Below are 25,539 nucleotides of genomic sequence, written 5' to 3' on the forward strand. Positions count from 1 at the left end.
TCATAACAGCTGCCGATGTGCAACATAACAGTAAACCAAGGCTTTTAAGTGCTACGCGCAGTTTTTTTTTTAAGGACGCGTCCGCGCAAGAAACGATGTTAAATCATGAAATGCAACCTTACCCGAGCAAAAACGATGCATGATTTATCCGTGAGAGTCTTAATACCAATGTTCTTGATCCAGCCACACACAAAGGAGTTGTAGCCCTCCATGCTTTTCCAAGTTTTCATCTGTTTTGCCGTGTCGGGTGACGTCTGGAGCACCAGCTAGTTGAAAATGTCTGAGAACTCGATCGACTGATAATCATTGAAATCACATACAGTCGTGGTCAAAAGTTTACATACACTTGTAAAGAACATAATGTCATGGCTGTCTTCAGTTTCCAATAATTTTACAACTCTTATTTTTTTGTGATAGAGTGAATGGAACACATAATGAAAATAACATAACACAACATAACATAACTTGTTGGTCACAAAAAACATTCATGAAGTTTGGTTCTTTTATGAATTTATTATGGGTCTACTGAAAATGTGACCAAATCTGCTGGGTAAAAAGTATACATACAGCAATGTTAATATTTGCTTACATGTCCCTTGGCAAGTTTCACTGCAATAAGGCGCTTTTGGTAGCCATCCACAAGCTTCTGGCAAGCTTCTTGACAAAATTGGTGCAGTTCAGCTAAATTTGTTGGTTTTCTGACATGGACTTGTTTCTTCAGCATTGTCCACACGTTTAAGTCAGAACTTTGGGAAAGCCATTCTAAAACCCTAATTCTAGCATGATTTAGCCATTCCTTTACCACTTTTGAAGTGTATTTGGGGTCATTGTCCTGTTGGAACACCCAACTGCGCCCAATACCCAACCTCCGGGCTGATGATTTTTAATTGTCCTGAAGAATTTGGAGGTAATCCTCCTTTTTCATTGTCCAATTTACTCTTTGTAAAGCACCAGTTCCATTGGCAGCAAAACAGGCCCAGAGCATAATACTACCACCACCGTGCTTGACGGTAGGAATTGGTGTTCCTGGGATTAAAGGCCTCACCTTTTCTCCTCCAAACATATTGCTGGGTATTGTGGCCAAACAGCTCAATTTTTGTTTCATTGGAAACTCAAGACAGCCATGACATTATGTTCTTTACAAGTGTATGTAAACTTTTGACCACGACTGTATAGGGATAGATTCCATTGCATTTGAGTTTTTGCTCGTATATGTTTTTAGTGTCAAGTTCTAAGCCCCTTGCATACTTAGATAGTTTACACTCTGTTTGCTGCACAGTGGCCATGTTGGTTTGGTTGACCACCACTTCAAAAGTCACATGACTGAACACAACCTATTCAACTAAACTTTAAAATGTAGTTTTGCGGCCCTGCCTTTCAAAAAAACATCCCTTTAAAAAAATAAAAACACACTGTGATCGTCACAAAGTGTCTTTTATGGTTTATTACTTATTTGTCACAATGAGTTGGAAAATGAGAAGGGTTTACTTTTCAACACTTTATGCTTCAGTTTAATGTCGGAATGAATAACCATGGGGAGCACATTTGGGAGACAAAACATTGGGGACACAACATGTCATGGGTCTAATCATGGTCTCCTACCGGTGGGATATGCCCTAAACACCTGCCCAAGGAGGCGTCGGCGTCTGTTCCCACCTCATCTGGTTCCTCTCGATGTGGAGGAGCGCTGCATTACTCTGAGCTCCTCCCAAATGACACAGCTTCTCACTCTGTCGCTAAGGCAGAGCCCAGCCACCCAACATAGGAACCTCATTTCGGCCAGTTTGTCATAACAATACTGATAACTTATTTGAAAACAGAAAGCATGAACTTTTTCTAACAGAAAATGATGGAAAGTCCATTGTTCTTGGCTTCAACGCCAAAACGAGTGCGATCGAGTGGCTGCAAGGCGCCGACTAGCGGTGAGTATAAGGAAAGAAAAGGTGAAGCTGCAGACAAATCTTTGTACACGTTCGGATTGCAGCACGCACACACAGATCTTCCACGGTAGAAGTGTAGCAAAAGTCACGTATAAATAGACAGCCTATGGAGGGTTCCTGCTTCAAACAGATCTGAATCCAAACACACACATGTAATACACACACACACAAATCTGGATACGCACACACAAATCTTCCACGGCAGAAGTGTAGCAAAAGTCAAGTGTAAATAGACAACCTATGGAGGGTTCTTGCTTCACACAATTACGAATAGAGACACACACTTTTTTTACACACAGAGATTGAAATACAGACAGACAGATTTTTTTTTTTACCCACAGACAAATCATAATACTTACACACAAATTGGAATAGGCACACAAGGACCTGATCACACACACACAGATTGAGTCAGAAATTTACACATTACTACATGGACATGTGAATTGGATTACAGAGACACAGATTGACATACGCATTTGCAAATACTTTTGGTACAATATTACTTCCTTTCAAAAGCCACAACAAATACAAAAGCCTCAAACAACTTTAGGACAAAAATGGACGCGATGGTCACAACGGAAGTGACAGTTGAGCAAGTTTCACTAACGGACCAAGTGGCTGAAGCGGAAGGTTGAAAATAGTACAATGAACACTAGGGATGGGAATCGAAAACCGGTTCTTGTTGAAAACTGGCTCCCAGGGTTTTGATTCCTGGGAATCATGTGACAGTTTGTTAATGATTTCGTTATCGATACATGTGGGCCCGCATAACGTCACCATGCAGGGCGCCAATCAGCAGCACAGACGTTAGAATTATTCACGAGAAAGGAAGACAACAGGGCAACTTGCAATACTTGCAAAGTGGATATTCTATCAAATTGAGAAAATACTTGCAAAAACATTAGCAGACACAGCATGTGATAATGTTGAACGAATGACGCGTTTTCGATCCCCTCCGAGACGGAAGTAAATCACCACCAGCAGCTGCGGCAAAGTCAGTACGTCCTCTAATCTTGATACTGCAGGTAAGTAACAAACTAACACTGCCTATTATGTCCCAGAATCCCAGAACACCTTGCAAATATGCTGAAAGAGAGAAGACTTATGAGCAAAAATGTACCAATAATAACAAAAACTACAGTATCTAATCTGTATTGTTTTCTTTGTAGTTATAACTAACATATGCATGGATAGATAGATTCACTATACCTGAGTATATGTATACATATGCAGTACATTACAATACATACATTATCACATTCACCCAATCACCAATTTACACACAAAAATCAAGCTTGACTCGGTGGGGATCAAACCGGTAACCCTCCGTTTACTGCCTGTTTTTCTATAGGACGGCCACTCTACCCACTTAGCCATACGGAGACAAGTGACACCGGAAAACATTGCTTAAGGGAACTAAAAAAGATGTTCATTGAACTTATTTTATCAGATTTTCAAGGTTTATAACTGCGCGTGACATCATATCACTGGGGCATGCATGTTGGTTGAAACCTTGACTTATTTTCCAAAGTTAACCCAACTTATTCTCATGAGTTTCTAATGCGTTTCCGTGCTTTTTTCCTGTTGAAGTTGTCCCAACTCTTCTTTCTTGGTTGTGACGGGCAATTTGTTCTGTCAACTTCACAACAATAGTCCTTCGGACCAAAAGCCCAAATCACTTTTAACAGAGTCCCCTTCTCCATTTAGTTCCTTCTTAAGAACCAAATTGACAACTTGGCAGAACCAATTCCAACATTCAGGTGTATTTTGGCCTCAGAACAAACAACTGGAAAAAAACACACCTAGGTCCTGGAACCATTCTTTTAAAAGCATAAACAAGGTTCTAGCCTGGGACACAGTACAAACATATGAAAAATAGGCTCCTCCTTTGAACAAAAACGACCATATGTGCTGATTTCTGGCTCAATCAATCTGTGTGTGATCATAGCTATCGCTGCATTCACAAGCCTCCACTGGAGCTCAATGTCCTTTTTTCAAGGGACATCTTGTACAGTTACCCCCAGCTGCCCTTCGGAAATGAGCCTGGTCCATTGAACTGTGTCCACCTTGACTCATTCACTTCAGCCAATGCACCAAGACGCAATACCTTCACACAAGTTTGGTGTACTTGAAGTATAGTTTGGTATTTCATCTAAGTTGTGTGAAATCTGTCCAGGGGAGGAATTTGTAAGTGAGCAGCAGACCTTCTCCCTCCTGCCGCTTCTCCACTGCTAGTGTAATGGCCAGTGAAGGGGATCTGTACTCACAACCCTCCTCCCAGCGTCCACCATTACTCGGGTTCTGCAAAAAAGCTCTCATTGGTGGCGCTAGGGAGGCACAGACTTCTTTTCGGCTTGAAGAGACACTTCCACGTGTCACCCTCCTCCAAAGTTTACGTATCATTCTAGCGACTATCTTCAAAGCAGGTGCAGCACTAACTTCTTTGAGTCAGATTTGCCTACGCACATTTATTCTTCTTCACCTTCTTCCTGACACGACTAATTATTTTTTGTTTCCGCCTGCGTTCAGTCCTCGGAGACACAGCAATGACAGGCTGACAATCGCCCCGTCTTTGCTCGAAACACGAGAAAGAAGCTCCTACTGATTTGTGATTTGTCAGATCTTTTCTTTTTATACAAGTTTTGGTGTTTTATCATTTGTTGTTATAGCCACAAATTTACCTGTCCTTTTTTTTACATGAAAAAAATTATGGGGGTTTTCAACAATTTGCTTGTCCTTGCTTTTAATTGGACAAAAGTTTAATCATTATTTTTATTTTTGTAGCAGCCAAAGGAGCAGCATAGCTACAGTATAAATACATATTTAAAACTTAATTAGTCATCTTTGTTTTTAGTAAGCACATGCTGAAAATATCTCAAACTAAATTTAAAATTGATGGCTAAATTAGAGCCACTGAATTTGTGTACACCTTACAATCCGATTAGTCGACTAATCGTTAAGATAGACTAGTTAAAGTTAAAGTACCACTAATAGTCACACACACTAGGTGTGGTGAAATTACCCTCTGCATTTGACCCATCCCCTTGTTCCACCCCCTGGGAGGTGAGGGGAGCAGTGAGCAGCAGCGGTGGCCGCGCTCGGGAATCATTTTGGTGATTTAACCCCCTTGATGCGGCGTGCCAAGCAAGGAGGTAATGGGTCCCATTTTTATAGTCTTTGGTATTGCGGCCGGGGTTTGAACTTACGACCTACCGATCTCAGGGCGGACACTCTAACCACAAGGCCACTGAGCAGGCTTAGTGTGCTATCAAAATAGTCGTTAGCTGCAGCATCAAATCGCAATGTTTTAAAAAGTATCGTTAGTGAATCGTATCGTAACCATGTATCGAGATTCATATAGAAACACCATTTAAGGTAGAGATTCATACCCCTAGTATATATAGTTTTAATAGCTAAGCTCTGATTGTTTTAAACATAGTTTTTTTTATTGTAGCGTTTTAAGAGTTATTCAAATAAAAAGTGTGTCATAAAATACAATCTGTTATAATTGTTATTGTTAATGATATATCATATCATCCTTGTGTGTGTGTGTGTGTGTGCGTATGTGTGTGTGTGTGTGTGTGTGTGTGTGTGTGTGTGTGTGTGTGTGTGCGCGCGTCTTTCATCTCCAGACTTCAGATGTTGCCGTCACCGTCTTCCATTATCTGGCAGGATGAAGTGTGACACACAAAGCAGATTGTGTTTGAGAACAAAGGGACACGCACGCGCACACACACGTTCACAAACACACTGGTTGGGCTTACAGAAAAGGATTCACAGTTGTTCCTTGAACTCTTGAAAATGTACCATTTGATTTAAAAAAAGCACATTTGTTACGATGATGCCTTCCAGGACCACAGTAATGTTTATAAAGGTATGCCAGCAAAAAAGTATTTTGGTCTAAATCCATGGACATTCCTTAGCATAACGTAAAAGTAGGATAGAACAATGCAACATGGGAATATTTCAGACTAATTTACTTATGGACATCCTAGATCAGCTGAGAGTCTTTTGAGCAGTGTTGGGCAAATTACTTTGAAAAAGCAATTCATTTTAGTTAGCGTATTTAAAAAAAAAATGGAATCACTCTTTTAAACTTGTAACTAAATTACTAGAGAAAGTAATTAGTGTGTTACTTTAAAAATATGTACATGTCGCTTATCAGGTTGAGAGATGTTTCATGAGAGCAGAGTGTGTGCCTTTAAAAGGACGGGGCTTGTTGCTAAGTGACGTCAGCGATAGCACGCTCAGAAAGAGCTCAGCTGTGTTTGTTAGCTCAACATTGAGTGACAGCAGTTCTGTTGAATCTTTTCACGGGATTGTCCACGATCAAGGTATTGTAGGATTACATGATTATCACTTCATTGAATTGTTGTGCATTATTTCCCTGTAGTAGTTATTGTAGTGGTGTGTGTGCGTGCGTGTGCGAGTGTGTGTGTGTGTGTGTGTGTGTGTGTGTGTGTGTGTGTGTGTGTGTGTGTGTGTGTGCGTGTGTGCAGGTTAATGTGTGCGTACTTTACATACTTAAAACAGGAAAAGTGTATGATATAATGCTTACAACACTTGGGTAAGTGAGCACCTTCTAAGCATTTATGTAAAGTAATATCATGATTTATTCATCTGAGCAAATTTGTGATCATGCAGAGCTTTAATATAAAATGTTGTGTAGCATGAATACAGTGTGAGACTGTGAGTGTGACTTAAAACTATGTAAGAGCATCATTTATTACATTAAGCACTTAATACTGGAGAATGTAATTATTTGTTAAAGTAATGCAGGCTAGGAATGTGAATCTTACAGCAATTTACATTTTGATTCAATTGCTATTCTTGGCGAATACAGAATTTGTATTCCTATTAATATTATTAATAATAATACTGCATTTAATTTATCGTACATTCCAGAGAAATCAGGTGTTAGCTGACAGGGAAACTTGCTTGAAAGAGAACAAAACATCTATAAATCTTAATATACATAAGAATGAATACATAAGCCAAAATCGAAAAGTGGGCAGCACGGTGGAAGAGGGGTTAGTGCATCTGCCTCACAATATGAAGGTCCTGAGTAGTCCTGGGTTCAATCCCGGGCTCGGGATCTTTCTGTGTGGAGTTTGCATGTTCTCCCCGTGACTGTGTGGGTTCCCTCCGGGTACTCCGGCTTCCTCCCACCTCCAAAGACATGCACCTGGGGATAGGTTGATTGGCAACACTAAATTGGCCCTAGTGTGTGAATGTGAGTGGGAATGTTGTCTGTCTATCTGTGTTGGCCCTGCGATGAGGTGGCGACTTGTCCAGGGTGTACCCCGCCTTCCGCTGAGATAGGCTCCAGCGCCCCCCGCGACTCCGAAGGGAATAAGCGGTAGACAATGGATGGATGGATGGAAAATCAAAAAGTCATTTTGAATAAAAAGGATATTTTGTGAGCACATTCCTCCGGTGTGAGTAAACAGCTGAAAGACTCCTCCTTCATACAAATAGTTGTTGAAGACAGTAAGACTTGTGAGTTACTTTATATTACATATTCATTGGATATTAGACTTTATATTCATAATTAATTCTGTATTGGATCATAACCATGAAGATGTGCAGTAATCCAGCACGGACCTGTAGTATGTTATACTGTGTCACATGATTAAGGATTTATCTGAAAAACGGTATTAAAAGTCCATGCTCATTTTTAACTGTTGTTTTTATTGTGTTGAAGTGACTTTATCGCTGCCAAGCAGCTTATTAGAGAATGTCAGCGTCCATTACAGCTCATCCTTCGTGACAAATGAGCTTAAAAAAGTCAATGGCTTCAATCAACATAACAGCATCTTTTCCGTAGTGCCATTAGGCCAAGGGTGTCAAAAAGAGACATTTGCACATTGGCGAGGTGAGATCCTAATGAGAGGTGACCCAAAAAGAGCAATAACGTTTCTCACACCGAAGCATCATTAAGAGCAACGCACTACAAGATGAAAACAACAACTCTGTAATAACTCTGTAATAACATTGACATTTCTAATATCCAATTTCTTCCTGCGTGCCCTTAATTCCTTTTTAATTGCTTTGTCATGATGGTCGCCCAATAAGACTGTCTCTCTTCATTTACCACTGTGTGTGTGTGCTTGTGTGTGTGTGTGCGCTCGCGTGTGTGTGACAGGGGAAGGTTCATCGGCTAAATGGAGACGCTGCCAAATTGCAGTGCCAATACAAAGATGATTAATAATTAATAACTGGTTGCCCTTCCAAACAAAATCAAACATGTTTTAAAAAGGATTTTGTGCAAACAAAGTCAACATTTTCTCAACTGAATTATTGAGCGTAGAAGATTAAAAAGGAAGAGGGCAAGCATTTTGGCTATTGCAGTTTGTCGCACATTTGCTTCGACGTCTGATCCGAAGAGCGTGTGGGTTAGTATTTGTCTAGCCTGTTTTCTGCTTATTTGGAAACTATTTATTTTGCAACCCTCTGTTTTGGCGAATAATTCCTCACTTTTGGGTGGCGTATTGGTCGGCTGAACGAGACCTGGTCGTTCAGACAGCAGTCCCATCTGAAACATATCTGTGTCCACATACAAAAGAGGCCTGGGTCGGATTTGCAAAAATGGGTATTACACTGTTCACATTGACAGGAACAAATCTGATAGAGGTCACATATGGCCAAAACAAATCGTAATTGACCTCAATCAATCAATCAATCAAAGTTTATTTATATAGCCCTAAACCACGATTGTCTCAAAGAGCTGCACAAGCCACAACGACATCCTCAGCTCAGATCCCACATCAGGACAAGGAAAAACTCAACCCAATGGGAAACAATGAGAAACCTTGGAGGGGACCGCAGATGTGGGGACCCCCCCCCCCCGGGCGACCGGTGCAATGGACGTCGAGTGGATCTAGTTAATAGTGTGAGAGTCCAGTCCATAGTGGGGCCAGTAGGAGATCATCTTGAGTGGAGACAGGTCAGAAGCGCAAACACGTCCCCAACTGATGCATAGATAAGTGGTCCACCCCGGGTCCCGAGGGGGGCAAAGCAGGAAAAAGACGGCAGATCAACTGGTCTAAAAGGGGGTCTATTTAAAGGTTCGAGTATACAAATGAGTTTTAAGATGGGACTTAAATGCTTCTACTGAGGTAGAATCTCTAACTGTTACCGATAGGGCATTCCAGAGTACTGCAGCCTGAATAGAAAACGCTCTATAGCCTGCAGACTTTTTTTGGGCTCTGGGAATCACTAATAAGCCGGAGTTCTTTGAACGCAGATTTCTTGCCGGGACATATGGTACAATACAATTAGCAAGATAGGATGGAGCTAGACCGTGTAGTATTTTATACGTAAGTAGTAAAACCTTAAAGTCACATCTTAAGTGCACAGGAAGCCAGTGCAGGTGAGCCAGTATAGGCGTAATATGATCAAACTTTCTTGTTCTTGTCAAAAGTCGAGCAGCCGCATTTTGTACCAACTTTAATCTTTTAATGCTAGACATAGGGAGACCCGAAAATAATACGTTACAGTAATCGAGACGAGACGTAACGAACGCATGAATAATGATCTCAGCGTCGCTGGTGGACAAAATTCTATGAATTTTTGCGATATTACGGCGATGAAAGAAGTAAGTAATACATTAAGTAACACTTAATGTGTGACTCAAACGAGAGAGTTGGGTCGAAGATAATACCGAGATTATTTACAGAGTCGCCTTGTGTAATTGTTTGGTTGTCAAATGTTAAGGTGGTATTATTAAATAGGTGTAGGTGTCTAGCAGGACCGATAATCAGCATTTCCGATTTCTTAGCGTTGAGTTGCAAAAAGTTATAGGACATCCATTGTTTAATTTCATTTAGACACGCCTCCAGTTGACTACAATCCTCCGGCGTGTTGGTCAGCTTTAGGGGCATGTAGAGTTGTGAACAGTGTGAATAAGGTCCCAGATCATATGTGATATAAAGCAGATCAAATCAGACATAAATCATGTCTAAGCAGATATAAGTCAGATATAATTAGATATAAATAATTTATACTCAGATGTAAATCAGATATGTATCTGATACGACTACAGTCTGAACGTTCGGGTCGCATTGACCCGACCTATACGTCTTGAAAAGGTGACAAAGGTCACAATTCTTCGACAAAACAAAAAGTTGAATTAAATGTTGAACAAAGGAGCAGAAAACAGTCAGTGTTGAAAAGATGATGTTTTAGAAGTGATTCAAATATAAAAATATGATTTACTTTAATTTCACACACACTTTAAGTATAAGTAAATCACAAACTATCATTTAACTAATAAGATGGCATTTATATAGAAGTATCATTGTAGCAAAATCATTTGCAAACGTGTATCTCAATCTGTGCGCGTGTAATCCAATTTGCGCACGTGTGTACTCATTTGTGTGTCTGTATATCAATCCGAGTGTATGTATTCTGATCAGCGTACGTGTATTTATGTTGTCTGTCTGTCCCTAACTAGAAATAACCCTCCCTAGGCTGTCTACTTACGTGACTTTTGCCACACTTATGCCATGTAAGATTTGAGCGCGCGCATCCAGATTCGTGAGCGTGTAATACAACTTGTGCGCAAGCGTTCAGAAGTGCATTGGTGTAACACAATCTGCGCGTACGTATTTATGATCTACGAGAAGTAGGAACCCTCTATTGGCTGTCTTGTTTACACATGATTTTTATGACACTTCTGCCGGGGAAGAGTTGTCTGTCTGTGCAGCGATTTGAACGTGTAAAAATAATTGTTTGTCTGTAACTCCCCCTTGCCTTTTCTTATACTCACCACTAGTCAGCGCCTTGCAGCCACTGATCAAGTTATTCTGCGTTGAAGTCAACAACGATGGACCACACTCTTAACACTTGCTCAGAGCTGCCAAGTTCACTACTCTGTATTATTTTCATAATAATAACCGTTGTTTTTTGCAGCTTGCCGTAGTTGGAGTAACTCTGATTGATTGATCGAATCAACCAATCCCAGACCAAGCCATCAATTCATTGTGCCTATATTTAACCAACCACAGAAGACACTCACCATTTAGACCAATCAGAAACAATGTAAGGCGGGTCTTGGCGTCCCTTCTTTCACGCACCACAGCTGTACGTTGTTTCTGATTGGTTGAAATTGCGTGGTGTCTTCCGTGGTTGGTTAAATTTAGGCATACCTTAGATATGCACGCGCAGATTGTATTACAAGCATGCACTTCTGAATGCGCGCACACAAATTGTATTACACGCTCACGAATCTGGATGCGCGCGCTTAAATCGTACAAGGCAAAAGTGTCGCAAAAGTCACGTGTAAGTAGACAGCCTATCGAGGGTTCTTTCTGATTAGGGACAGACAGACAACTTAAAACACACGTAGGCGGACCTGATTACACACACTCGGATTGATATACAGACAAACACATTAGTACACACGCACGTGAATTGGATTACACACGCAGAGATTGAGATACACGTTTGCAAATAATTTTGCTACGATAATACTTGCATACATTCTTCTTTAATGGTCTACGTCGCACATGTAGACACGTAGACCATCATCATTCAATGTGGCCGGCGAAATAATTATCTTACTAAATGTATTCATTCCATTTTGTCAGAAAAAAATGTACTGCATGCAATTGCATATTTTTAAAACTTTATTGTTATCTAGTAATGCGACAAATATAATACTATCATACATTTGAAACTTTTCTTTGATTAAAATAAAAATGAAAATAAATATCTGCTTGACTTGTGATTTCAAAGCAAGCTACCCATCAGATTGTACAATGTAGATCAATCTAGGACAATAGATTTTATGGTAAAAAAACAAAAAAACAAAAAAAAACTGGCAGTGCCAGTTGCCAGAATTCTACTGTAAAAACAAAAACAATACTACCATTTTTCCCATTTACAATAATATGGCTTTAAAAACCACCATAAATGTTATGTTAATATTGTGGCAATTTAGCTGCCGGTTTTTTACTGCAAAATGGAAATATTTTTTTTCCTGTGTATGCAAAAAAAATAATCAAATGCAGCATAGGCAATTGTATAATAATATCATGAGGTGGATTTCTATGCATTTATATTCATAAATTATTCACAGTTACAAGTGGCCCCCTAAGGGCAACCATAACTATGAAAATCAGTTCGAAACCCCTGATCTACATAAAATATGAATAACTAACTTCTTGAAATTGTCATATATGTTTGGGAACTGACACCACCAGGAAAGTTTACTTCCCAATCGCAGGACTTTACATGTGACTTTACATATTTTTATTTATACGCATACTTTAACTTGATAATATGCTGCCATTGGTGAAAACATTTGGACACCCCTATATTACAGTAACATATGTATAGTGTTATCCTGAGAGGGATAAGCAGTAAAAAATGGATGGATGGATATTCCCCAAAAAATGTTGTTAGAATTAAATGCTTTTTCCCCTGACTTTTGACTTAAATAAGTATGTTATCCATCAATGTGTATGTAAAAAAGACTAATATTCAAATGCATAGGGAATTGTGTATAATATTTCCATAAGGATATTATCATTTAAATATATTCACTGTAACAAGCGACCCTCAGAGAGCAGCGATAACTGCGATGGGGCCCTCAATGAAAACGAGTTTGACACCCCTGGCCTAATGGTTTATTGTTACCATTTACTGTTCCAGTCCACTTGCATTGTGTCCAAGAGGTGTAGCAACAGGCCAAGTCCAATAGATAGAGGCAGAGACAAAAACTGACGTACGGTGACGAATATTGTAATGTTTTCTGTTTGTCGTTATTTACTTGAAACTACGTCTGACTAAAGACAAGGACGAAGTCACTCCGCAGGTACAGTCCACTTGCATTGGGGCCAAGTGATGCAGTAACCAACCAGAGCCAGCAGACGGAAACATTCTTACAGTGTACAATTTATTCACCCTTTTGACTGCTAGTCTACATTTTGTTATTAGAATTAACGCTAAAACACCACATTTTATCTGCTCAACACAAATTCTCCTTAAAAAATAGAGTACAATATGTGCACCCTTTCCACACAAGGTGTGTTTTGTTTGTTGCGAGTGAGTGACAGATTGTAAGTTATTTCACAGCACAAAAAGTGTGCGCTGGTTAATCAAAGCCATAATTTCCATAATTCATGATGGCCCATCTGTTTACTCGCCTGCCCAGTGCAGAGTAAACACATTCAGGAGAGGGGCCAAGGGGACATTCAATGGCGCACACACACGCACGCACGCACGCACGCACGCACACACACACACACACACACACACACACACACACACACACACACACACACACACACACACACACACACACACACACACACACACACACACAGCAATCCAATCCATCTCATGATGCAATAATAAGTAATGGATCTTATGGGTTTTCATGTTGCTCTATGGACATGTTGTCATATTAACATACTGTATGCTAATATTGATCTATGGTCCTGCCCCTCGTTGTGTTAATTAGGCTACCATAAAGTGCAGCAATCATTTCAAAAGGGAGAAAAAGGTGACAAGATGAGCTTTTCTTGTGAAGGTGAAAGGTGACAGATGTAATCAGAGACACTTTGACCTGTCTATAAAGTTGAAATATGATGGCAAAACTTTCTCAACTCCCCCAAAGTTGGAATTGTGTCTGCGTTTCGTTGGAAAGACATAAACATTTTAGTTTCTTTCATCCGTTGGGGGTCACTGAGGCTTTCGACAGACAACAAAAAAGATTGCGATATTTTCTTCACCCAGAAAAGTTGAATGCACCCTAACTTGCTCAGGAGAATCACATTACAAATATTTTTTTTTTTTTTATTGAAAATGGCACAACAGAAATTAATTACAGGCAACATCTGTACACCCGGCTTCATTTTTTTTGCTATCTTTCAAAGCAAAATGAACCATTTTCTGCATATGATGGGGTTTATTTTGTTATCAACAATATCCTCTCTGTAAGGCATGCCTTTTTTTTTTTTTACTAATTAGAAGCGTATTTTTACTAATTAGAAGTCCATCACTATCACCTACTGATGTTTTTTACTAACTAAACGTGATTTTTACTAGTTAAAAGTCTATCACTAGTATCATCTACTGATATTTATTACTAATAAAAGGTGCTTTTTACTAGTTAGAAGTCCATCACTAGTATCATCTACTTATTGTTCGATTTTTACTAAATAGAGGTGTTTTTATTAGTATAATATTCCAATGGTTTTTACCACCGAATTTTTGGACTATAAGGCGCACTTAAAATCCTATAGTTTTCTCAAAAATGCGCTTTATTACCGGTGCGCCGAATGTACGGAATAATTCTGGTTGTGCTTACCGACCTTGAAGCTATTTTATTTGGTACATGGTGTAATGTTAAGTGTGACCAGTAGATGGCAGTCACACATAAGAGATACGTGTAGAGTGGATGATGACGTCAGCAAGCAACACCAAAACGTTGATATTTCATTGAGAATATAGAACATAACTCAAGGCGCTCAAAAATCGTTCAAAATGTTTTAATACGACTTTGGTAGGCTATGAAGCCGCATCGCTTGATGAATTGTCGGAGCATTACGGCTACCGTCGTCAGACGTGCTGTGCTTCAACATTTGGTATTATTATGGTGTGGATAAGAACCGCAAAATGGCACCTAATAGCAGACATGTTGTCTGGCGTTTTGTTTCGCAATATTGTGCAAAACCCACTTTTCTTACCTTCTGGTACCTGCTGATCTCTATTTGCGATTTTCATAAATCCTGAAAATGTGCGCATGTCCGCCGTTGTAGTCCGTGTCAATAAGCTCCTTCTTTGTCCTCTATCTTCTTATTATGGGGCATTCATCTTCCACTCTTGCCATTTCTAATATAAAGTAGCGTAAAGTTCTAACTTATATCTGTCAAGATACTCGCTATTAAAGCGCTACAAACCACCGGTGTAATGGGTTTACATTATTAACCCGGAAATTTAGTTATTAAACAGTTCTGGTCGGACGGTTTTTCAGGGGACACATTTCCGGTAGTGTTATTGCATTAGTGAGCCACTGGTGATGACATGCTGCCCCGTTATTGATTTAAGTAAAGTATGAATGTAATTAAAACAGTTAGCTCCATCTTTTGTCCCTTCTTCGAGTCCCGTCCTTGCACGCTACACAGCTACAACAAAGATGACGGGGAGAAGACGCTGCCGAAGGTGAGCCACGTAAATAAGACCGCCCACAAAACGGCGCATCCTGAAGAGACTTGTCAGAAAGCGACTTGAAGATGGTCTGTAAAACATAATCTGTGCAACATTTTGACCTAAGAACCACCATTACATGTTATGTAGACCACAAGGAAGTGTTTTCAATTTAGAAAAAAAATCATGATATGACCCGTTCAATGCACCTCCTAATTAAGTGCGCCTTTTGTATGAAAATAGACCCCGCTCATCGGCAGTGCGCTTTATAATACGGTGCGCCCTATGGTCCGAAAAATACGGTTATTAGAGGTGTTTTTTTAACCAGTTAGAATTCTAACTATCATTCACTGATGCAAGAGAAAGGCAGCAAGCAGGCTGACGTCTCTCCAAATGCAAACATTTAGTTATTGGAATGAGGCAACTGGCTGTTTTAAAGCGAATGCTGCATAAAAAATACATTCCTCTTATATCTGGTTAAATGTCTTGTTACACTAGCTTTGGTTTATAGTAGACATCTTTTTTTTGTAGTTAAAAAGACTAATGCTCACACGCCAGGATGCACCTTTGGCGCTAATGCTAGCAAAAACGAATGATCTTGACTTTGCTACCATCTAGTGGCCAATGCTGGTATGACGTGCAAAATGAAGGCGGAAGCAAAATATGAGAATGTTGTTATAAAGCAAAACTGGAGGTAAGCGAAATAAGTCGGATTATTCTCACGGGAACTAAAAGGCAAAGCTCAGCTAATAAATCCCATGAACTTTTTTTTTCTAAGTAGAGTAAAACTACTTCTTTGCTGGTGAGTTTGTGTGCATTGAAACACATCAGCGTAAGGCAATCAAATGTGATGTGCGCATGCTCGTGCATATTCCCTACTCTTGATGGTTGTTAGCATTCCAATAATAGTCATTTAAAAAAACATTCCTGCAGTAAATGACATCACTTGGAGTCCTAATGTGGAAGATGCAGCCGAAAAAAGACCCTACAAGTCCTTTTTAGGCAGTTTGTGGGCCGCGCAGTGCGCAGGTATAGTTCCAGGGACATCACCTGCAGCCCAGATGAGCAATAAGTGTTTTGACAGATGACGATCACACGTAGATGCCCTCAGGGTTGAGGCTGCAGGTGTTGCTGCTCTGCAGGTGGCGCAGGTCGCGCTGTAGCAGACGTCTTAAAGAGCCACAGTCCGTCTCTAAAACAAGCAAACATGAATATTTATTTTAATTCATATTTGGAATCTAAAATGATAGTAAAACCAATATTTCACTATTGTTTTATCTGATGGTTTTGTTAGTGTTCAAAGAAAAAGTGGAATAAAATTAACTTTTTCACACAGTCTGTATAACACTGAATTATTACTGAATAATAATAATACAACTTGTATTAATAAAGAAACAAATAAATTAGTAATTTCATTGACTCCAAACTTTGCCAAGGGTAAACATTTTATATTTACATGATATTCACATGATATTGTGTAAACAAATTACATAATATATTTTAAAAATGGAAAATGTCACATTTTATTTGCAATATTATATGTATAATGTATATGTTTAGCTCTTTAAAAAAAACATACCTTTGTCAAAAAATAACCAAAGTACTTGTCTTATTTTTTGTCCAATTAATTATATTTAAATTGTGTGTATATATATATATATATATATATATATATATAGATACATATTCGTCAAAAAATAACCAAAGTACTTGTCTAATTTTTTGTCCAATTAATTATATCTAAATTGTATATATATATATATATATATATATATATATATATATATATATATATATATATATATATATATATATATATATATACACATATATACACACAATTTAAATATAATCAATTATATATGTGTGTATATATATACAATTGAATAATAATCAGTTATATATATATATATATATATATATATATATATATTAGGGGTGTGGGGAAAATTCGAATCGCGATTCTCACGTTGTGCGATTCAGAATCGATTCTCATTTTTAAAAAATCTTTTTTTTTTTTATTATCTTTTTTTTTGTTTTCAATTAATCAATCCAACAAAACAATACACAGCAATACCATAACAATGCAATCCAATTCCAAAACCAAACCCGACCCAGCAACACTCAGAACTGCAATAAACAGAGCAATTGAGAGGAGACACAAACACGACACCGAACAATCCAAAAGTAGTGAAACAAAAATGAATATTATCAACAACAGTATCAATATTAGTTACAATTTCAACATAGCAGTGATTAAAAATCCCTCATTGACATTATCATTAGACATTTATAAAAAAAAAAAAAAAAAAAGAACAATAGTGTCACAGTGGCTTACACTTGCATCACATCTCATAAGCTTGACAACACACTGTGTCCAATATTTTCACAAAGATAAAATAAGTCATATTTTTGGTTCATTTAATAGTTAAATCAAATTTACATTATTGCAATCAGCTGATAAAACATTGTCCTTTACAATTATAAAAGCATTTTTACAAAAATCTACTACTCTGCTTGCATGTCAGCAGACTGGGGTAGATCCTGCTGAAATCCTATGTATTGAATGAATAGAGAATCGTTTTGAATCGGGAAAAAAAATCGTTTTTGAATCGAGAATCGCGTTGAATAGAAAAAAAAATCGATTTTGAATCGAATCGTGACCCCAAGAATCGATATTGAATTGAATCGTGGGACACCCAAAGATTCACAGCCCTAATATATATATATATATATATATATATATATATATACAAACAATTTAAATATAAATAATTGGACAAAAAGTTAGACAAGTACTTTGGTTATATATATATATATATATATATATATATATATATATATATATATATATATATATATATATATATATATATATATATATATATATATATATATATATATATATATATATATATATATATATATATATATATATACATATAAATATATAGAGGACAGCACGGTGGAACAGGGGTTAGTGCGTCTGCCTCACAATATGAAGGTCCTGGGTTCGATTCTGCGCTCGGGATCTTTCTGTGTGGAGTTTGCATGTTCTCCCCGTGACTGCGTGGGTTCCCTCCGGGTACTCCGGCTTCCTCCCACTTCCAAAGACATGCACCTGGGAATAGGTTGATTGCCAACACTAAATTGGCCCAAGAGTGTGAATGTGAGTGTGAATGTTGTCTGTCTATCTGTGTTGGCCCTGTGATGAGGTGGCGACTTGTCCAGGGTGTACCCCGCCTTCCGCCCGATTGTAGCTGAGTTAGGCTCCGGCGCCCCCGAAGAGAATAAGCGGTAGAAAATGGATGGATGGATGTTTTTTTATTTATATATATATATATATATATATATATATATATATATATATATATATATATATATATATATATATATATATATATATTCAATTATTCACATGATATTTGAAAAATGTTATAGTAGGTGAAATGTAAATTATATGAATGTAGCGCTTTTCTCCAGAGACTCAAAGCCCTTTATATCGTGAAACCCATTATCTACAACTTTAAGCTACATTTAAACTAGTGTGAGTGGCCCTGGGAGCAGGTGGGTAAAGGGTCTTGCCCAAGGACACAACGACAGTGACTCAGTCACATGATTGTAGTTTTTTAATTAAATGAAGTATATTGTATATGAATGTATTGTATATAAAAGTATATTGATACACATATCAGGACTTCTGTACACTATTTTCTACAGTAGGTACACAAACATGTACTGTGGAGTACACATGGGTGTCATAATCAATCTGACCACAGCATGGTACTGTTTACACATTTATGATAACACTGGTAAGTTTGATTTTTTTCTCTAAAATGATTGATATGTCATGTGATTCACTTTGGTCGAATAAGTGTGTACGTGTGTTTTGGGTACATGCCTATGTTGTTGTTGTTGTTGTTGCTGTCGCCAGCCGGTTGGGCGGGCAGCACGGTGACCTTTGTGCCCGTCTGCTGAATGAACTGCTGCAAGTTGACCTGACGAAGCTCTTTGGTCAGCTGCTCCAACTGCTGCTCCTTCTCCTAGTAAACAGACAAAATACTTCTGAATATTCATTATTACAATGACAAAATATACTTTTAATATACTTCTAATAATTGTTATATTGTTTTAGTAAGCTCTTGAAAAGTTGCTTGCAGAACTAATTGATTATGCAAGTAAAAGTGAGGGATTGCAGACTCAAGTATTAATCAAATAATTTTGTATTATGCTGTAACATGTAATATGCTATTAAGGTGTCCATATGTGCACCTGGCACCAGGAAATCTTGGTCATCGACTTTGTGGTTGTTTCGTCGAACTTGCGGTCTCATGTCTTGGGCTCAATTCAAATAACCCTCCTCTGCCCTTGTTTTTGCCTTCCCTGCTTGGTTTTGCACATTCAACTCAATCAAGAGGCGTTAGAATTATCTATTAGGTAGGGGGCAAGGGTGAAGTACCTCCCTCGAAGTGAAGTGAGCTTTCAGACTTCCCTACACTATTGAGTGCGAGGAGAAAGATGGCAGACCAGAAAACCAATGAAGCATACAAATGTAAGTAATAAGCGTAATTAATGATTTTCATAATAATGAAACTGGTGGTTTAGTCAGACTTCAAACCTTTGCTACTGCACGTAAATATTGGCTTCAAACACAAATATACAATGAAACACATTTTACATACTGCAAGCTGATGCGCCAGCACTTGCATATTTTTCATCAAAAACGTCTTCCAAACAGTCTTCTTCAAATTAAAATAAGAAAAGCACAAGCAATACCAAACATCGCGTGCGACGCCATCTTGAAAGTAAACAAACATTTGTAGCATCTGCCTTACATCACTGCTGGCAAACGGCGGGGGTTGATGACGTAGCGAGACTCGATGAACGTCTGTATGCATAGGGTCGTATTTGCAATACTTCACCATGGTATGAGATGCTAGAGCCAGGGGGGGGGGGTCAAGTAGAAGAAGGGAAGGAGAGGAGGGAGAGGAAGGAGAATTCAATTTGAGCCTTGGACAGTCGGATGAAGAGAGAGGCTGAACTTTCAACTGATCACACCTGGTGGTGATGTGGCTCTGATGGTGGGGGAGGACGCCGCTCAGACCTGGCAGGCCCAAACACATTGTGAGGATGCGGTGGGAACACCTGGCAGAGTCTCCCGTCAGAGAGAGTTTCATTTCCCACCTCTGGAAAAGCTGTGTTCTGAGGAAGACGGGGGACATTGAGTCTGAGTGGGTCGTGTTCCGTGCCTCTATATTTTTGAGGCCGCAAGGTGGTTGTGCCTGTCGTGGTGGTAAGCCTGGAACCCGCTGGTGTCCAGCGGTCATGGATGCGGTCAAGATGAAGAAAGAGTCCCATCGGGTCTTTTTGGCTCATTGTACTCCGGAGGCAGCTGACCGGTACCAACAAGCGGTGTGCGGCTTTGGCGGTCACCGAGGCAAAAACTCGGACATGGCAGGAGTTCGGGTAAGCCACAGAAAACGACTTCTTGGCGGCTTTAACCACCCGCTGCCTCAGAAAAGGGAAGCCATGCACTGTCACCACCTTGTATTGTGGGGATGGTGTGCTGCTGACCTCAACATGAGATGTGAATGGGTGAAATGAATACTTCCAAGACCTCATCAATCCTTATGAGGAAGCAGTGCCTGCGGACTCCGTGGTGGGCCCTTCTATCTCTGGGGCTGCGGTTGCCGAGGTACTGTAGTTAAGAAGCCCCTTGGTGGCAAGGGCCTGCGGGTGGATAAAACCCGCTTGAATTTCCTTAAAGGGTACCTATTATGCACCACCAACTTCTTACTTATTGGTACCTGCTTAGGTGTATTTGGGATCTGCGTAAGTGCCGAATATTTGTAATCAAACAATGGAGACATGGCGGATATATTTATAAAACAATCTTGCCTTCCTTCATACTTCCTCCAAACAAGCCATTTGGAATTAGCCCAATTTGTGACGTTTTTGTCCAGTTATGACATCACCGGATATCTCCATATATGGTAAAAAAAGAGCTTTGGGCGAGTTTGCAATTGTAGTCAATAACTGTCTTCTTTTTCTCTATCATTGTTGTGGGGCAGACTGGCTTTTAGTTCTAACTTATACCTGTCAGTAGACTCCATATGGAAGCGCTAAAACTACAACGTAAATGACGGGTAGAAGACACAGTCGAAGTGGAGGCACGTAAATAGGACCGCCATTATGCTGTAATGTGTAGTAGGCTGTAATACATTGTAATATCATGCTGTAATATGTTGTAGTATATAATATGCTCTGAAATGTAATATCCTGTAACATGTTGTAATATGCTGTATTAGGGACAAGCGGTAGAAAATGGATGGATGGATGGATGTTGTAATATGCTGTTTTATGTTGTAATATGCTGTAATATGTTGTAATATGTAATTTGCTGCATTATGTTGTAATATACTGTAGTAAGTAATATGTTGTAATGGGTAATATGTTATAATATGTTGCAACATGCTGTAATATGTTGTGATATGCTGTAATAAGTAATATGTTGCAACAGGTAAAATGTTATAATATGCTGTAATATGTAACATGCTGTAATAGGTAATGCTGTGGTGGCGGGGGCAGCTGCTGATGTTTCTGTTGTTGTTGTTGTTGTTGTGAACAAACCTGAAGTTTCTTGCTTGACTGTCCAAGCGAGCGTTCCAACACCTGGCAACCGTTCTCAAGGTGAATTGTGTGCTGGTTCTGCACTTCCAGCTCTGATGTCACCTTCTCCAGTTGGGCCTGCAGCTGAAACGCAGCATTTTAATGGGGAAAACAATATAATCATTAATACTTCCAAATATTATTTCTTTTTACATATCTATATTGTCTTACTGCATATGTTGAGGTTTCATCATCAGGATTCAAGTATTAATACTTAAAAAAATAATTGTTTTGCATATTTATATCATCTTACTGCATAAGTGGAGGTTTCATTATCAGTCTTCAAGTAATATTATTTTAAAATACTTTGTTCACATATTTTTATCTTACTGCATATGTGGAGTTTTCATCATCAGAATTCAAATATTATTACTCAAAACAATACATTATTTTCACATAGGTATTATTTTACTGCATATGTGGAGGTTTCATCATCAGGATTAAAATATTATTACTTCAAAATATATTTCCCTTTCAAATATATTTTCCTTTCAAATATATTTTCTATAAAGCAAAGTATGTATTTCATAAACACAATTGAGAAGATGATTTTAAACTACATTAAATATTACAAAAACAGCATTTGTTGTCTGTTGCTGCTTCCTAAAATGAGAATATAACTTGACATTTTATTTTTTTGTGTTACTTTTTATCACAACTATTATTTAACTGTATTTTCTTTCAAAAACAACAACAAATGTTGCCTTATTCACATCCTCTGAAGGCCGGAAAGTGCATTCATTCATTTTTATGTTTATTCCATCATATTTCAGCTATGACTGAGGGGAGATCAAATCTGAAAAATCAATTAATTTGAATTTAAAATACAATGTTTTGTAGAATAGTGTCGATATGCAATTATTGTATTTCATGTGTCTGATCATTCTATACCAAAAACTCACTTGCGTTACTTTCAGTTCTATTACTTAAATTAGTTTTTAGCTTAGGATCCTTGAACATGAATGAAATAAAGTTAGCCAACACACATCTTAATTAGTTCAATGTTTGTTTTAACAAATTTGGTGGAAAAAAGACATAAATTGAAGTTTATTTTGAGAGATCATTTAATCAGAAAAATCAATATTATTGAGGCAAAACGTATATTTATAATTTTGTTTCTTAAAAAAAAAAAACAGACAATGTGGATGATTTCTTATTGATATTAATGCATTGTTTACTGAGAAATTAAGCAAAATATGTTATTTATCATATTGTAACTGTATGCATGTTTGAAATAAGCTTAAACCATTAACCAAAAGGTCTACAATGCATTAATGCCATGCCAACACAATTAAATTACCACTTTCTCAAAACGAGAGAGTGCCATATTTAGTCTGTCTAGAATTTTACATAATAATTTAAAAGTCTGTTGTTTTATTTTAGTCCTGTTTTTAGTGTTAATAAAAGTGTCTGTTTGCAACTTTGTCAAAGTGACATTTTTCAAACCAAACACCACACCAGAAGCAAATAGCAGTCATGTTGTTTTTATGAGAGAAAATACATTCAATGATCGCTAACTTTAGTAACTAAACTTTTATAAATCATTATCATTAGTTGACAACGCATAAAGCTCATGTGCATGTGTGTGTGTGTGTGTGTGTGTGTGTGTGTTACAGGCATAGTTTGCGTGCTAAAAGCCGTAAAATGGCGTAATATATTTCTTACAGCGCTTTGGAAAGTGAGCTCCCTCTAGGCATTCAAGTAAAACTCACTCTAATGACGTGCTATTAAGGTCTCAGTTTGGTTACACAGTAGTACCTCAACTTATAAGATTAATTGGTTCTGTGACGGAGCTCTTAACTCAAAATACTTGTATCTCAAATCAATGCATCCCATTGCAAAGATTTAAAATCAATTTAATTGGTGATCGGCCCGCCAAAACATCCCAATTTGAGCACGTAATATGCCTTTTACAATAAAAACTTTTAGATAAGAAATATTGTATAAAACAATACAATAAAATGTAGTACAAATCAATACAATAGTTTTATGAAGTACTGTAATAATAATGTGCAGCATTTCCCTTGAAGAGTGGACATATATGGTATATCCTTTCAGCTGTTTCTGCGTCTAACACACCGTCAGCAGCTTTTCAATATTTTCATGGACAAATGTCCGCCGTTTAGATATAATTTCAACGTAGCAGTGCTACGCTCTAACTGCCTTACCAAGTTAGCTAGCTACACGCTCTGTCATGTGTATGATGATTGTTTTCTTTAATTCATCGACTATCATCCACGCATACTTCGGAAAACTAAGTTATGTCCATCTCGAGCTATAAGCGAGTAAGACTCGATGTTTTGGTCGGATCTTACGGGGTTCACTGTGACATTGACAACGCCAACTAGTGGATCGTGACTCCAATTGAGGTACTACTGTAATCTCAACCCTTGGTTTGAGGCGATAATGTACCTCTTCCTCGTTGATCATGTGACTCAGCTGTTCCTCCTGCTGCAGGCGCTCTTCCTCCATGCTCTACCGGGAGACAAAGGACACAAAAGTATTGGATGTTCTTCATGGTTGGCATGCTACGCTAACTGCTAACCTGCATGTGCGCCAAGTATTGCGACAGCTCGTCCTCGCAGTCGCGTATGCGGCCCTGCAGTTCGGCCAGCTGCTGTCGGAGCCGCCGCTCGTTTTCCTGCTCAATGCTCAGCTCGTTCTGCCAGAATTCCTCCTCCTCCATCTCGGCGTCGTTCCTCATCACCTGCTGCTCCAAAAGCAGAAGCTCCTCCTGCAGGTTTCCATCCTGGAAAACGAGCAGGTCAAGAAAACCGTGGTTGGGGTGGAGTCGGTTGCTGGGCAACACTGGCTGACCTCACTGGCCTCCTCCCAGTCTCGCAATCGGACCTCGCAGTCCAGCAGGCGGCCATCCAGAAGCTGGAGTTTGTCTCTCTGGAGCTGCACTAGTCGGCTCAGCTCGCGGGCCGGACTACTCGGGACCGACACCCCGGCAGCGACAAGCCGGGTCAGGTTCAAGGTCACGCCTCGCTGCTGCCGCTGCTTAGCTGCGTGCAAACACAGGCGGAGGATGACGCCATGTCACTGGAGCTCTTGGAGGATCAAAGTACCTTCCTGGTCTCTGCTCCTCCCAAAGATTTCCCTCAGACCTCCGCCGAACGTCAAAGACTTGCGTTTGGGCTCCCTGCGTTTAAGCGAGCGGTCCGCCACCGACGGCCGGAGTTTGGCCAAAGGCGGCAAGCTCTGGCGGTAGAAGGCGCGCTCGCTTCCACGAGCCAGGCCGTCCGAGTCAGGCCGCTCGCTTACGGAGGGGCCGGTACGCCGGAGGATGAGCTGGACGTCGCTGGCGTACTGGCCCCACTTGTTGAGGGACACCACGGGGTTCTCCTGAGGCGACAGGTGGCGTTCCGTCTCCCGCCATTTCTCAATTAAGGCATACCTGCCGGTGCGGCCTTGAAGAGAACAAAATAGTTTTTATTTAGGTATTTCCCACAATGCATTTGTGGCGTTAAATGAACTCATTGTATGTTTGATACATCACTATTTGGAGGCAAAAGTCAGGTGTGGTATGTAGAAAGAAAGCATTTACTTTACCAAGTTGGAAAGACTTAGGGCCTGATTTACTAAAGGTTTGCGTGTACTAAAACATGTGCAACCTAATAGCACACGCAAAGCTGATCTGCTAAACATGTGCAAAGTGGATTGTGTCTGTTCGGTGAGCAGAATAAGGCATGCAAATTATTTTGCGTCTGTCTTCATTAATATGCGGAATATGTGCGGATTATCAAAACGCCCACATAGTGGGAGGAAA

At 39.1% G+C, this 25,539-nt stretch overlaps 1 protein-coding gene across 1 annotated transcript in view; it reads right to left on the reverse strand.

Annotated features, from left to right (window-relative positions):
* Window positions 1–11,685: 11,685 nt before the first annotated feature.
* rassf8b (Ras association domain family member 8b) overlaps window positions 11,686–25,539 on the reverse strand; it is a 49,056-nt gene continuing 35,202 nt past the window's right edge. The window contains exons 3-9 of the mRNA XM_061960743.1: window positions 24,839–25,180; window positions 24,585–24,775; window positions 24,313–24,516; window positions 24,180–24,242; window positions 21,729–21,851; window positions 19,000–19,141; window positions 11,686–16,290 (exon numbers count right to left, since the gene is read on the reverse strand). Coding sequence (XP_061816727.1) covers window positions 16,190–16,290; window positions 19,000–19,141; window positions 21,729–21,851; window positions 24,180–24,242; window positions 24,313–24,516; window positions 24,585–24,775; window positions 24,839–25,180 — 1,166 coding nt within the window. The 3' untranslated portion in view covers window positions 11,686–16,189. The remainder of the gene's footprint in view (window positions 16,291–18,999; window positions 19,142–21,728; window positions 21,852–24,179; window positions 24,243–24,312; window positions 24,517–24,584; window positions 24,776–24,838; window positions 25,181–25,539) is intronic.

This window comes from Nerophis lumbriciformis, linkage group LG05 (assembly GCF_033978685.3).
Source record: "Nerophis lumbriciformis linkage group LG05, RoL_Nlum_v2.1, whole genome shotgun sequence".
NCBI lineage: Eukaryota > Metazoa > Chordata > Actinopteri > Syngnathiformes > Syngnathidae > Nerophis > Nerophis lumbriciformis.